This window comes from Drosophila tropicalis, unplaced genomic scaffold (genome assembly GCF_018151085.1).
Source record: "Drosophila tropicalis isolate 14030-0801.00 unplaced genomic scaffold, ASM1815108v1 contig_859, whole genome shotgun sequence".
NCBI lineage: Eukaryota > Metazoa > Arthropoda > Insecta > Diptera > Drosophilidae > Drosophila > Drosophila tropicalis.
Window position 1 is genome coordinate 860,732 of NW_027173353.1, and position 12,383 is coordinate 873,114.

At 40.9% G+C, this 12,383-nt stretch overlaps 3 protein-coding genes across 4 annotated transcripts; 2 read left to right on the plus strand and 1 right to left on the minus strand.

The window, feature by feature from the left end:
- Positions 1–419: 419 nt before the first annotated feature.
- Set8 (SET domain containing 8) lies at positions 420–4,679 on the plus strand. Its single transcript, XM_068298014.1, has 3 exons — positions 420–570; positions 916–1,335; positions 1,543–4,679. Exons 2-3 carry the CDS (start codon positions 1,068–1,070, stop codon positions 3,402–3,404), a joined length of 2,130 nt encoding a protein of 709 aa, XP_068154115.1. The 5' UTR covers positions 420–570; positions 916–1,067; the 3' UTR covers positions 3,405–4,679.
- A 1,202-nt stretch (positions 4,680–5,881) lies between these two features.
- On the minus strand, positions 5,882–11,448 carry Afti (aftiphilin). Of its 2 annotated transcripts, XM_068298012.1 has the most exons (5): positions 10,863–11,448; positions 9,687–10,798; positions 9,490–9,631; positions 8,650–9,072; positions 5,882–8,145 (listed from the first exon to the last, which is right to left on the minus strand). In XM_068298012.1, the coding sequence occupies exons 1-5, from the start codon at positions 11,083–11,085 to the stop codon at positions 6,521–6,523; spliced, it is 3,525 nt and encodes a 1,174-aa protein (XP_068154113.1). In that variant the 5' UTR covers positions 11,086–11,448; the 3' UTR covers positions 5,882–6,520. The 2 variants fall into 2 exon arrangements, with proteins under 2 accessions (XP_068154113.1, XP_068154114.1); XM_068298013.1 differs by lacking the exon at positions 8,650–9,072 and having other exon boundaries at positions 10,863–11,445.
- A 137-nt stretch (positions 11,449–11,585) lies between these two features.
- ATPsynE (ATP synthase, subunit E) lies at positions 11,586–12,337 on the plus strand. The gene is made up of 2 exons (XM_068296901.1): positions 11,586–11,736; positions 11,860–12,337. The coding sequence occupies exon 2, from the start codon at positions 11,892–11,894 to the stop codon at positions 12,129–12,131; it is 240 nt and encodes a 79-aa protein (XP_068153002.1). The 5' UTR covers positions 11,586–11,736; positions 11,860–11,891; the 3' UTR covers positions 12,132–12,337.
- Positions 12,338–12,383: the final 46 nt, after the last annotated feature.

Sequence of the window (12,383 nt, forward strand, 5' to 3'; positions counted from 1 at the left end):
AAAAACGGTACTATCCAACACTATCAATACAACCCAAAAAGCATTTCGGACATTTATAGTGTTGACCACTCTTTTTCGATAAAAAAGATATCGAAAAATTTTACCGTGTAATCGACACATTTATTGGTCTGAAATTTCTTTATTTTATGAAAAATCCCATTTGTTAGTGTTTTGTTTTATATTCACCAAATCCAATTACAGAATAATATATTGAACCATCGCTATTTTTGCCACTCTAGCGATGTGTGATACTATAAAAAATTTTGGCGGCATTTTCGATAACAAAAACAGTCCTCAACAGTGTTGTCGTTTTTCATTTTCCCGCCAGATCTGGCCTCTTTAAAATTAAAAAAATGGCATCACTGGTGCTCGCAAATGATGCGCGATAAGCTCATGACAACTCTACTGCAAATAAGAAGAAGAAGAAAGAACAACCAAAAAAAGAGGAAAAAGAGTTTGCGGAAAAGGAAAAGTGCATCGGATGGAAAAATAATTATTTAATTAATTGCAATGTGTGTGAAAGAAATTGCCAGCCAAGCAATGTATATCTGTGGCGTATGACAACAAACGGTGAGAATGCAGCTATCAAAAGAGGGTCGATCAGAGAGAGGAGGACAGCATTTGGCCGAAGCGAGGCATTTTTTTGTGATATTCTTTCGCTGTGGTTATGGTCGTAGGCTTGTTTTTCTCTGTGTGTGCGTATGTGTGTGTCTCTTCTCTTTCCTCTTTCTCTTGTTCGCTGATACACGCACACAAACACATGCGAAAGCAGAAGACAAAAGCAACAAAAATTTTTTTTTTTTTTTTTTTTTTGTTAATTTGTGTGGCCAAAAACTGTACTCCGTTGCATATGCATATTAATTATGGTGAATTAATTGAATGTGTCTTGTTTCTCTGCGCTGCCTCTTTCCACAGTTGCATTTGAAATCAGTGTGCTGGAAATCTTCAGGTCCACAAATCACGATTTCTTGTGGGAAAAAAAGAAGAAAAAAAAACGCGCCAACTAAAAGACACGGATCACGCGGCGCCCCCTTCTACCAACATACACACACACAAACGACACATAAATGATCATGGTGCGCCGTCGAGCGCGCCCAGCCAAAGGGCCAACGGTGGGGGCTACTACCACCGCCACTGACCAGACGGATGCATCAGCCACACCGCTGTCCTTGAATGTAACCGAGGCAGCCATGGGTGTCGCCGCCGCAAATTTACTGGACGATCAATACTTTGCCAGCCCAAAGCGAAAAGACTGCCGCCTTATGAAAGCCAATGAAAATCTCACAAAGACAACCATAGAAGCAAATACAGAGCCCTCTACAGGTCGCACAATTGGTGAGTAGAAGTTGCAAAAGCATCATTAAATTTGAATTGGGGAATAATATTGAAACACTGTTGTTAAATGTTATACATCTTATCGTTTTTCAATGAAACTTCCTTTTATAGATGTATACATCAATCAAAAATTGTTATCAATTTTAAGCTTTATTAATGCTTTGAAATTAGCTTAACCTAAAATTTGTTCTTCAACTCCTATTATAGGCGTGCCCCTGGCCACACGTTCGCAAACACGCACCATCGAGAACTTCTTCAAAGCCAATGCTGCCGCAAAGAATGCAAATACAAATCCAGATCCTAATCTAAATCCAAATAAAGAGCAAAAGACAATATCAGCAACACACACAGAACTTGCCTTAGTTGAGGACGTGGAACTGACTGTGGAGGAGCTGCAGTTTGATGGCCATTCTACAGCCTCCTCATCGCATTCATCGCCAGCTTACCAAAACGAAGACGAGGAACACGAGGATGAGGTGGACGACCAATTAGAGGTGGAGGTGGTTACCAATGCTGTTCAAATTTCCACAGCTGACTTCCAATCACATCGATCATCTGCCCTAAGAGATAGCCACAGCTCTACACATAGCAGCAGCAGCAGCAGCGCCGCCACCGACAATATATTCTTGCAGGAGCCAGTGCTTACCCTGGACATTGATCGGACCCCCACCAAAGCATCTAGCATTAAGATCAATAAGAGTTTTGAGCTGGCCAATATTGTATTCTCGTCGCCACCATCTGCAATGAATGCCTGCATGCTCAATGGGCGCTTCAATCAGATTGTGAGCCTCAATGGGGGTGGACACGTGGTTCCCAGTATGGAGCTGGAACCTGAGCCTATTGTTCCACAGGCACCGATAATAAATGGTTTCGAAAATTTTGTGGACCAGCACGACAGCAGTTCCTGTGACAGCGGCGTGGCCTGTAGCCTGGGCACACCAGTTGCCGCTCATGGGACAACAGGGCGTCGACGCAAGCCCGCCACTCCCCATCGCATTGTTTGCCCCTCTCCCATTAAGACTTTGCCACGCGAAATAGTAGGCAGTGGTGGTGGTATATCCCGTAAATCTGCTGCCGCTATCAAGGCTGAATGCGATCCTTTGTCGCCTAGGAAATCGCCTCGTAAATTGCCCACAACAACGGCAGCGGTGGCCGCCTGCAAGTCGCGACGAAGACTGAATCAGCCAAAACCACAAGCGCCTTACCACTCGCCGCAGCTGCAGCAGCCGCCACCGCCGTCATCGTCGTCGGGAACACAGCTGAGCAACCAGACCAATGATGATGCAATCGTTGTTGTCCTGGACGACGATGACGAGGATCTGGATGGTGACGATTATGAGGATGATATGGGAGCTTTGCTTAAAGCTGCCGAGGAGCGAGAGAATCTGAACAAAGCGCGGACAGTTAACAATAATAATCATATAAAAGCAATGCACAAGCCAGTGCCTCCCAAACCCAAAGTCACCAAGGGAGGATCCAAGACCAAGACCATGTCACAGAAGTCCCAGCCACTGCCTCTGCCGTTGGCGGCCACCAATGGCAATCGCGAGATGACAGACTTTTTCCCCGTGCGACGCAGTGTACGCAAAACCAAGACTGCCGTCAAAGAGGAATGGATGCGTAATTTGGAACAAGCTGTACTGGAGGAACGCTGCGATGGCCTCATCGTACGCAATTTCACGGGGAAGGGTCGTGGTGTCGTGGCTGATCGCCATTTCAAGCGCAATGAATTTGTTGTGGAATATGTGGGCGATCTCATCTCCATTAACGACGCTAGCGAGCGAGAGCGACGGTATGCTCTGGACGAGAATGCCGGGTGTTATATGTACTACTTCAAGCACAAAACCCAGCAGTATTGCATTGATGCCACTGTGGACACGGGCAAATTGGGTAGACTTATCAATCACTCACGCAATGGTAATCTAATGACCAAGGTGGTGGTAATCAAGCAGCGGCCACATCTCGTTCTCCTGGCCAAGGACGACATTGAGCCGGGTACGGAACTAACTTACGATTATGGTGATCGCTCCAAGGAGTCGCTGCTCCATCACCCCTGGCTGGCCTTCTGAGGTCCAGCAATATGATTTTTTTCTCAACTTATTTTTCAAGTGAAAAATTAAAAAGAAAAACTGTTAGTGCAAAGTATCACACACACACACAACACACATACACATACAAAGACACCCACATGGATAAAAAGAAAAAAATCAACTGTTGACCATTTTAGAAGAAATTGAAAGCGATATGAAAGTTATTATTGATAATAATGATAATCAAAGTTGCTAATTATACTGCTTGCCGATTTAAAGGGATCGAAATTATTTTGTTTTTTGCTATATTCGACTATGATTTTTAAAGAATTTAATTTTATAATCCCCGATTAGTAAGCAGTGTTTTATATTTAGTAACCGGATAGTGGAGACATTCACATTGCATTCAAATTTATAAAGATCGTAACCTATTTATATTATTATACATATATATATATATATTGAATAGAATTAATATTAGTTACATGTGTAATTTCCTAATTATTATAAACTATTTACTGCCATACCCATCCCATGCACATCAAACCCCCCCATACTCCCAAAAACATTCTTTACCGACAAAGAAAAAAAACTTACACTTTTGACGAGGCTTCTTGTTGTGCATCCTCCTGGAGAGAATATCTGGCACACACACACAGTCCCATCCGCCACACATACGTACGCTACACCACACCATCTTCACCTATAGTTTCTTGAATAATAATCTTTCCTAGGTTCGATTAAGATTCACATGCATCTATGATAGACTAGGCACAAACACATCCACAGACACACACACATACCCACACCCACACAATTAGCAGGTTTCAATAACACATACTCACATCTTAGATCAGAATTACTATGATATATCCCATAAAAGCTATTATAAATACATATATACGTACATATAAATCATATGCTCTATTCTCGCTATGGGCTCTGCTCAGCATCTGCCCGTTCCCGTCCCCGAGTGAGTGTGCGTGTGTGTTTGTCTGTCTGTGTAAGAAAACCAACAAAAAGTTCAAATTATGTAAAAAAAAACTATGTTTCAACAGGGCCATACTGCTTGTTTCCGGCTCAAAAGTGAACACCACAAGCAAGCAAGCAGTGCATGTCGAGCCCTGCTTGTCACGACAAAGAAGAAGAACAAAACTCCAATATAATAAAAGATTTGTGTAATTGATGATAGTTATATATTTTCTGTTCAACTATATCTCTGATTTTCTTTTTTTTTTTTTATTAATAATTTTAATTGTTTAATATTACAATACGTACATTATATAATAATACAATAATCTTCTCTAATATATAGTTAATTGTTTTTATTTAAATCAAGCAGCAACCATTTTATTCATATACATCTCTATATATACATATATATATATATATATGTAATGTGGCCTTCTCGCCTTATGAAAAGCACGTATCGAAACGAAATGAGAAACTATATTGTTAATGCACATACATACATACTTATATATATATATATATATATATATATATATACCTCCATAAATAATTACATTTAAGCCTACATCTACTGCGAAAAGGAATGATGAAAGGAAAACAATCACAACAAACACCAACATTTTAGATTAAGTTAATGCTTGTAACTGTAAATTGTTTTAATTTCACTCATACACAAAAACAAAAAGAATAAAAAAGAACATCAAACAGAGACACATCCGCGACAATTAGACACGAAAAGTTAAAAATAAAAAATAAACATACAAATAAATAAATGCAAAAAAAAAAAACACAATTAACACAAGAAAAACAAAGTAACATTTCATTTTATTCTTAGTAATGTGGAACGGACTTTCTTTCTGATAATATTCTGGAGATCATGTCTTAAGTCCAGGCTTGCATTTAGCAATATCCTGGTCAAAAATAAATACTATACATACACACAGACCCATGGGAATGATGTATGAAGTTTTCTAAGATACATATACATAAAATATATATATATATATTTAATATCTAAACAATTCTATAATATACAATAATGTTTTCGGGTTTCCTTTTTAAGTACACAATATATAGAAAAGATCGCATTAGGCGGGTTAAGTTTTCTCTCTATGTTTTCATATGGATTTGCCTCGTTTTGGAGTATTTAGAGTAGACTGATTATACAATTAATTAAACGAATTATATGGAGAAGGAAAAATTTGCCTTTTGGAATGCATGAATATAGAATAGGTAGATTATAGAAATCTGAATATACCCTTGCAAATTTATCCTTTACTCCCAAATGAGAGACGACTAAGCTGCAGTTGCAGTTTTCAAAAATCTGTGGAAAGCGACTAATTTTGTGCTAATTAAAGCTTTTTGCCCATAGTTATAGGCTTTAAAACTAAGTGGCTAATGTACATATATTATTTTAGCTATGTCATTAAGCTCTACATGCTTGTTTAAGTCAAGAAGTCTGCTTCATTCTTGCAAGGGTAATATTCCTATATCTTAAAATGGTGTCTAGTCAATTGTTAAATTTTGCCATTTCGAGATTTAGATTTGCTTTAAGCCATAATTTCAAAGTCTTCAGTTGGTTTTCAAATTTAAATTCTGTGGCCAACCAAAAGATAAGGTATAACCCACTTGAAATCCCTTCCAGTCTTTGAACAGTTGCCAACATCTTAGAAGACTATCGCCACGGTCTTACGAAGTACATAGACACCATGCAAAGCGCAATTTTTGTAAATTAAATATCTTTTACTTAAATTTAACATAAAATCACTAATATTAGAATTTAGTCAGGTGTCAAAATGAGAATGAATACCAATCAAATTTAGCATAAAAATATTGCACAAAGTAGATTTCTTTTCCCTTCCCAATTGTTCACTCTCTCGCATCTAATAACGCTAAACTACACACAGATGATAACAACAACATCAACACCTACAATATTAAACAGATTTTTGCTTTTAGTTTCCCCCTTCCAATCCTTATGCATGTATAGTATATCAAGACGGATACGGATTCATAATACTGAGTGACTCGACTACTGCAGGTTGTTCTGGTCGATCCGCCTATGTCAAGACGGTTGCTTCTCCAGCTAGTGGCCCTGCGGCAGTTGCTCCAGCTACTGTTGCCGAAGGTTGCAACTTATTATGATGGTGATGGCGATAATGATGCGGTCGTCGCAGCATTTGTCATTTTTTGGCACTGAAACTGGGCTTGGGTAGCGCACTCATGAAGGCTCCGGCATTTGTTGTGGGCATAGCTGAAGGTGGGGCAACAAAACTCAAATCAGGTATCAGAGAGATGCGGGGTGCCACTTTGGCGTTGCCAATTTGAAATTGTTGTCGCTGATGTTGTTGCTGATAGGTTGGAATTGATGGATGGACTGACTGGGCTGACGGTGCCGTCGAGAAGTCATGCATGATGTGAATCTGTTGAGGAGGAGTGGCTGGTACATTGTTGTTGGCATTGTAGTTGCTATTGTTTTTGATATTGTTGTTGTTTGTGGTATTGCTTCCGATGTTTCGATTGCTGTTGCGCACTAGATTGCTGTGTGTGTGGTGAGACTGTTGCTGCTGATAGTGACTAAGCGGGTTATTATAGAAATTCGCATTCTGCCAGGCACCAGAATTGAATTGTGGGGATGGAACCACTGTAACCGGATGTGCTGGTGTGCTGCTGACAAAGTCCGACCAGTCGTCATCTTTGGCCACTGTTGCAGCTGGCGGAGGAGAGGCTTTCTTTGAACTATTTACACTGTTTATATTTTTGATGGGAGACAATTGTTTTTGTTTCTGTTCCTGTTGAACCGGCGCCGATACAAAGTCGGACCACTCATCATCCTCGGACTGTTGTTGCTTTGGTGGATTCTTTGCCACGGTGGCACTTATTGTCGGCGCCGGCTTGGCCGCCTGAGCGGAGAAAAGCTGCTCGATTCGAGCCATTTCATCAGCATTGATGGTGGACAGAGCATTCTCACCCCACTGTATGGCCGTCTTGGCTAGGGGTATAGCCTGTGGCAATAATATGGCTGGACTGAGTATCATTTGTTCGCCAAATGTGGGCGTGCCATTCCTTGGCAAAGCAGCAGCAGCATTTGCCTTAGGAGCAGGCATCGACTGGAACTCACTGAAATCATCATTATCGTCATCTGGCACCTTTTGATCTGGTGCTGCTGCAACAGCAACAGGAGGCAGTTCAAAGCTTACTCCCGCATTCAGGTTGTTTGGTGAATCCAAGCCAATTGGCGGTTTGTACTCAACATCACGGTATTCTTTCTTCACAACCGTCTCGTCAATAATAATCCCTGCCGAGGCAATCTCAAAATCAAAATCTATTGGCGCCAATGTTGTCGTCTTGGCCACTGCAGTGTCTGATTTGGATGGTGTATAAATGTGAGTCTCTTTCAGAGGGAGCGCATAGCTGGTACTGGTGCTTGTTGTGTTGGTAACGATAATCTCGATTTCCTCCTGCGGTGGCGGTGGCGTTGGTCCACTCAGTGCATACTGCTTCGATTGCTGCTGCTGATGCAGCTGCTCACTGCCATTGAGGTCGTGGGCATAGCCGTTTGCTGATAGAGTAGTCGATAGCGTCGCTGCTGTTGCTGGAGCAGCATATGCTGATGTTCCTGCTGAGGTGTCATCAAGGCCGTTGCTATCGCAGGCGCTTCCAGCTGCGAAGGCGTCTTCAATATGCAATTGGCTGGAGTCATTTTCGGCAGAGCTTGCTGCTGCTTTTTCCCCATTAGCCGGGCCAGCCCGCGTTTCAAATTGGCTCGCTTTAGCTGCTGCGGATACTGTTGTTGTTGGCTCCAATCCTGGCAAAAATTTAACGAAATTAATTGCATAAGTAAATGTCAGTTACTTATAAAATTGAAAATTTCCATAAGAACATTTTCCAGTATTAATTTAGTCGCATATAGAAAATATCCCAAAGATAATTAAGAGAGTTAAGGAAAAACATGGCAAAAATTATATAATGAATAACTACAGAGAGTGCTTTAAACTGTGTTTAGTTAAGTTTAAGTTAATTGGTTTTTTCAGAGTGCCAAATAACGTAACGATAACTAAACGCAATGCCAAATATACACTTTTTTTTGGGAAGTAGAAAGTAGAGAGAAATAGTAGTGGATAAGGCAAATAAGTCATTATAGAAATTGTATTTTTAACAAACATTTTGATGGCAAAAAGAATAAGCAAAAAACAAACACAATATGCATATAGTATATACATAGTACAACTACAACACACACACACAGACACACACACACATACACACGTACACACACACGCTAAAGGAGGAGGGAGCCAACTGAACTTACTAAGGTCCATCAAGAGCAAGGCATCGTGAGCAGTGAGAATTGTGTTAGTTTTTATTCGATTTGGATTTGGAGTTGTATTAAGATGATTGTTGTTGTTGTTGTTGGTGACAAAATGTGTGAGAGATTTATTGTGCATTTCATTGAAATTGGCATTTGCATTCGCATTGGCATTGCATTGATTGTCATTAATTGAATTGGAGTTAGTTTGGAGATCCATCAATAAAAGATTACCATCCAAGTGGAAGTTGTCGGCAGCATGGTGGCGATGATTGGAGTTTGATTGTTGTTGTAGGTGGTGGTTGTTGTTGTAGTGTTGGTGGTGGGGGTAGTTAGAGTTAACAAGATTTATTTTATCAGCATTAGCCACCATCGTTAGTTGGTCAAGTGGTTCCAATTGAAAAGTGGTCTGTACATGTTGTGATTCTAAATATAATTTATCATAAGGATAAATCTCTTTTCTTTCGTTTTGAGTATGTTTTTCTTTTTTGTTTAGGTGAAGGAAAAGAGATAATACACATTGTGAGAGAAGGAAGGTAGGTGATAGAGCGAGGTGGTAGTGGTTGTTTGGTGGTGGTAGGAGGAAACCGAAATTTAACAGAACATAAAACAAAAATATATTTGTATTTAGAATAGAAATAGGTGAGCAAGATAAAGAGCCAATATTTAACGGCAGGCCAATCCGGTTGAGGGCAACAAAAGCATTTTTTTTTGAAAAATAGAAATAGAATAGATAGAGAGCGGGCGGGCGGGCGAGCGGTAGGTGGAAAATTTTCGTGTAGCGGTTAATTTGCGGCAACTAAAGGTGGAGTATTGTAATATTCATTTATTCGAAAAACTTACCCTCAACTGGGGTGGAGAAAGTGGTAGCCCCTGACGTTTGTAAGTTGGAGGCGGTGGAGGTTGTCTTGAGCGGCTTGAGGGGATCGAAGCTCAGATTGGCCGCAAAACGTGGCATAGATGAGTTCCATTTGTCACCAAAGAGCTACAAAAAAGTATGTTGAAGATTTCTGAGTAATTTCTAACTTATTTGTACTTACAATATTCCTCGAATCAATGCCCAGCGAGCGGACTAGAGAATGTCTCATTTCTGAGTTAACCCATTGGTAGTTTAGAGCCTGAGCCTGCTCAATGGCACCAAAATTGAGGGGTTTCCTCTGAGCCAAGAGCTGTGAATGCCCAACGGCCTCGTCTATTTGGGATATTGCTGTCGATGGAAACATTGCCTCCAGCACTGGCTTTATACGTTCATTAATGCCAAGGTGTTTGGGGGCAGGCGGTGGTGGCGGAGGTACAACTGCGGATAGATGTGGAGGTGGTGGTGGCTCTGAGAAGTCTCCAAAGTCATCATCATCGTCATCATCGTTATCATCAAGTTCATTTTTAACATGAGCGGGACTAGTGAACTCTTGAAAATCATCAAATCTATCTTCTGGCTGAGTATGAACAGGTTCTGATGCATTTGGAATAGTAACTGATGCAGCTAAAGCTGGCATTGGTGCTGGTGGTGCAGCAGAAAAGTCTGCAAAATCACCAAAGTCATCGTCATCATCATCATTAACAGCAACATCATCATTAATGGCTGGCGCCGCATTTTGAATGACCGGTGGAGCCACTGCATCCGTGGCCTCTTCAAATTGAGTAAATGAATCATCATTGTCCATTTCTATTGGCTTCTCTGGTTGACTATCAGCTCCTATTACGTCCGTCTTCTTAGTTTCTTTTTCGTTTGTTGTGGACAGAACTTCTATGGCAAAGAAATCTTCTGCTCCTTCACGTATATATAACTCTTTGGGTTTCTTTGGCGAACACTCCTCATCGGTGTCATCATCTGAAACATCCTCTAGCGTAACTTGATGTGTGAGTTGTGCTGTATTAGCTGAGGAAGGCTCGGGCGGTTCTGTAACTGGCGACGCAGTTCCCGATGCCGTACTCTCACTGGAATATAAACTCAAACTATCAAGTTTCAATGAGGGAACATGCTCTTCCTCCTCCTCTTCCCGCTCTACTTCCTTAGACTGTACTGTCAGCTGCGTCGCCGTTGTCGGTGGCGGCGTGGGTGGCGACATTTCCTGATGGTAAACATGATAATTAAATGCCTCGACTGGTGATTTTGCATTCTCGATCAAGGCCAGATCGGGTGGCGGCGCTTCTACAATTAAAGCATACAAATTAGGCGAAAAGACAAAGGGAAAAAAATATATGTGTGTAAATACCTTTTGTGTTAAGTTCGGCTTCGTGTGTCTGGCTATTATTGTTGTTGTTATTGTTGTTGCTGGTGATGTGTTTGTTGGTGGTGACTAAGCCAAACTCATTGGAGGAGTACTCGTCACCGTCATCCAAATGGAGAGTCGTCTGCAGTCCAGAATCGTCATCATCGTCGTCACCAAAGTCAATAGGTGGCGGCGTGCTACTTAGTAGAGGTGGCACATTTACCATCTTGTATACCTAAATTGCTATCCCAGTTAGCCCTAATCTTTAATCAAAAAGAAAACACCTTCAGCGACGGGGCGGCGGGGGTAGCTCAGTCTCTGACGTTTTATCTATAGGTGTGCGAGAGAGTGCCTTTGTGTGTGTGCGTGTGTGTGACACTCAAGGTCTGTGTTGGAATTTTCGTTTACACGCACACGAAATTTAACTGCCAACAGCTTTCTGTTATTTCGTCACACACTTGCTGCAGTCTGCAGTGGTTCAATGGAAAATGTAGAATTTGGTAAGCCCTTTCAACTGCTAATTGCCATATTTTCAACAAAACAAATAATTTTCTTCCAGGTTGGAGAAGTTCTTTTTGACATTCACCGCGAATTAGTGTTGAGAAATGCATGTAAGTATTTTACAACACAGAGAAATAAAAATTTTTGTTTAAATATTCTTAAGATTAAGCAAGCGGATTAATTCATTTCAAAAGTAGAAACCTTAAAAGTTTTGCAAACGAGCTTGTTCTTTATATAAATATATAAAACATCACATATATAAACTGTATATTTTAAATTTTCACCCCCGCTGGCAACTCTATATCTGAGTTTGGTCTGGTCACACTACTGACAGCTGCTTTAAGGTTATATTTTGCATCGGTTGCAAGAGAATTTGGTAATTGTTGCAAATTTGTTAAATAATTCAAGAAATAAAAAATTTTTGCTGGAGTTAACCGACTTTCGGCAAACAGTTGAAGCCCTTGCAAAAAAGTGTCTAATTTACCGTTTCCCATTGCAGTTGTCGTTTGGACCAATTACATAACTTTAACCATGTCCCAGGCTCCCGTTCGTGTCTCGCCTTTGATTAAGTTTGGCAGATGGTCATTGCTGCTTGTAGGCATTGCCTATGGTGCTGCCCACCAGAGCCGTCTGTCCAAGAAGGAGGAGAAGGTGCGTGAAATCGAAGCCCAGCAGAAGGTAGTGCGTGATGCCAAATTGGCCGAGGAGAAGAAGCGCAGCGCCGAAGCCGAAGCCCGTGCGTTGGCTGAGCTCTCCAAGCCCACAAAGTAGAGTGGCTGGACAGCCGTCAACATGGTTAGTTTAAGATCAGTTCCAACATACACAACCAAAACCCAGGATGATGAAGAGCGGCCGCGGTAGTGGCAGTGTTGCCACTCTCTTCATCTATCGGCAACAACATTTATTCTGTGTGTTTCTATCTGAGATGTTTGTGCATAAAAAAACTTACGCAAATTAAATTAAATTGAATAACACAAGTTATGTAAAACATTTTTCAATTAAGAATTAATTTTGTGAATGTGG

What these genes read in the sequence shown, in the direction of transcription:
- Set8 (XM_068298014.1), top strand. Translation starts at nt 1,068, where the DNA reads ATGATCATGGTGCGCCGTCGAGCGCGCCCAGCCAAAGGGCCAACGGTG. An exon ending in CTCTACAGGTCGCACAATTG is followed by an intron (nt 1,336 to 1,542) that starts GTGAGTAGAAGT and finishes CTCCTATTATAG; the next exon opens with GCGTGCCCCTGGCCACACGT.
- Afti (XM_068298012.1), bottom strand. Translation starts at nt 11,085, where the DNA reads ATGGTAAATGTGCCACCTCTACTAAGTAGCACGCCGCCACCTATTGAC. An exon ending in AGCCGAACTTAACACAAAAG is followed by an intron (nt 10,799 to 10,862) that starts GTATTTACACAC and finishes CTTTAATTGTAG; the next exon opens with AAGCGCCGCCACCCGATCTG. An exon ending in TTTCTCCACCCCAGTTGAGG is followed by an intron (nt 9,073 to 9,489) that starts GTAAGTTTTTCG and finishes AATTATATTTAG; the next exon opens with AATCACAACATGTACAGACC.
- ATPsynE (XM_068296901.1), top strand. Translation starts at nt 11,892, where the DNA reads ATGTCCCAGGCTCCCGTTCGTGTCTCGCCTTTGATTAAGTTTGGCAGA.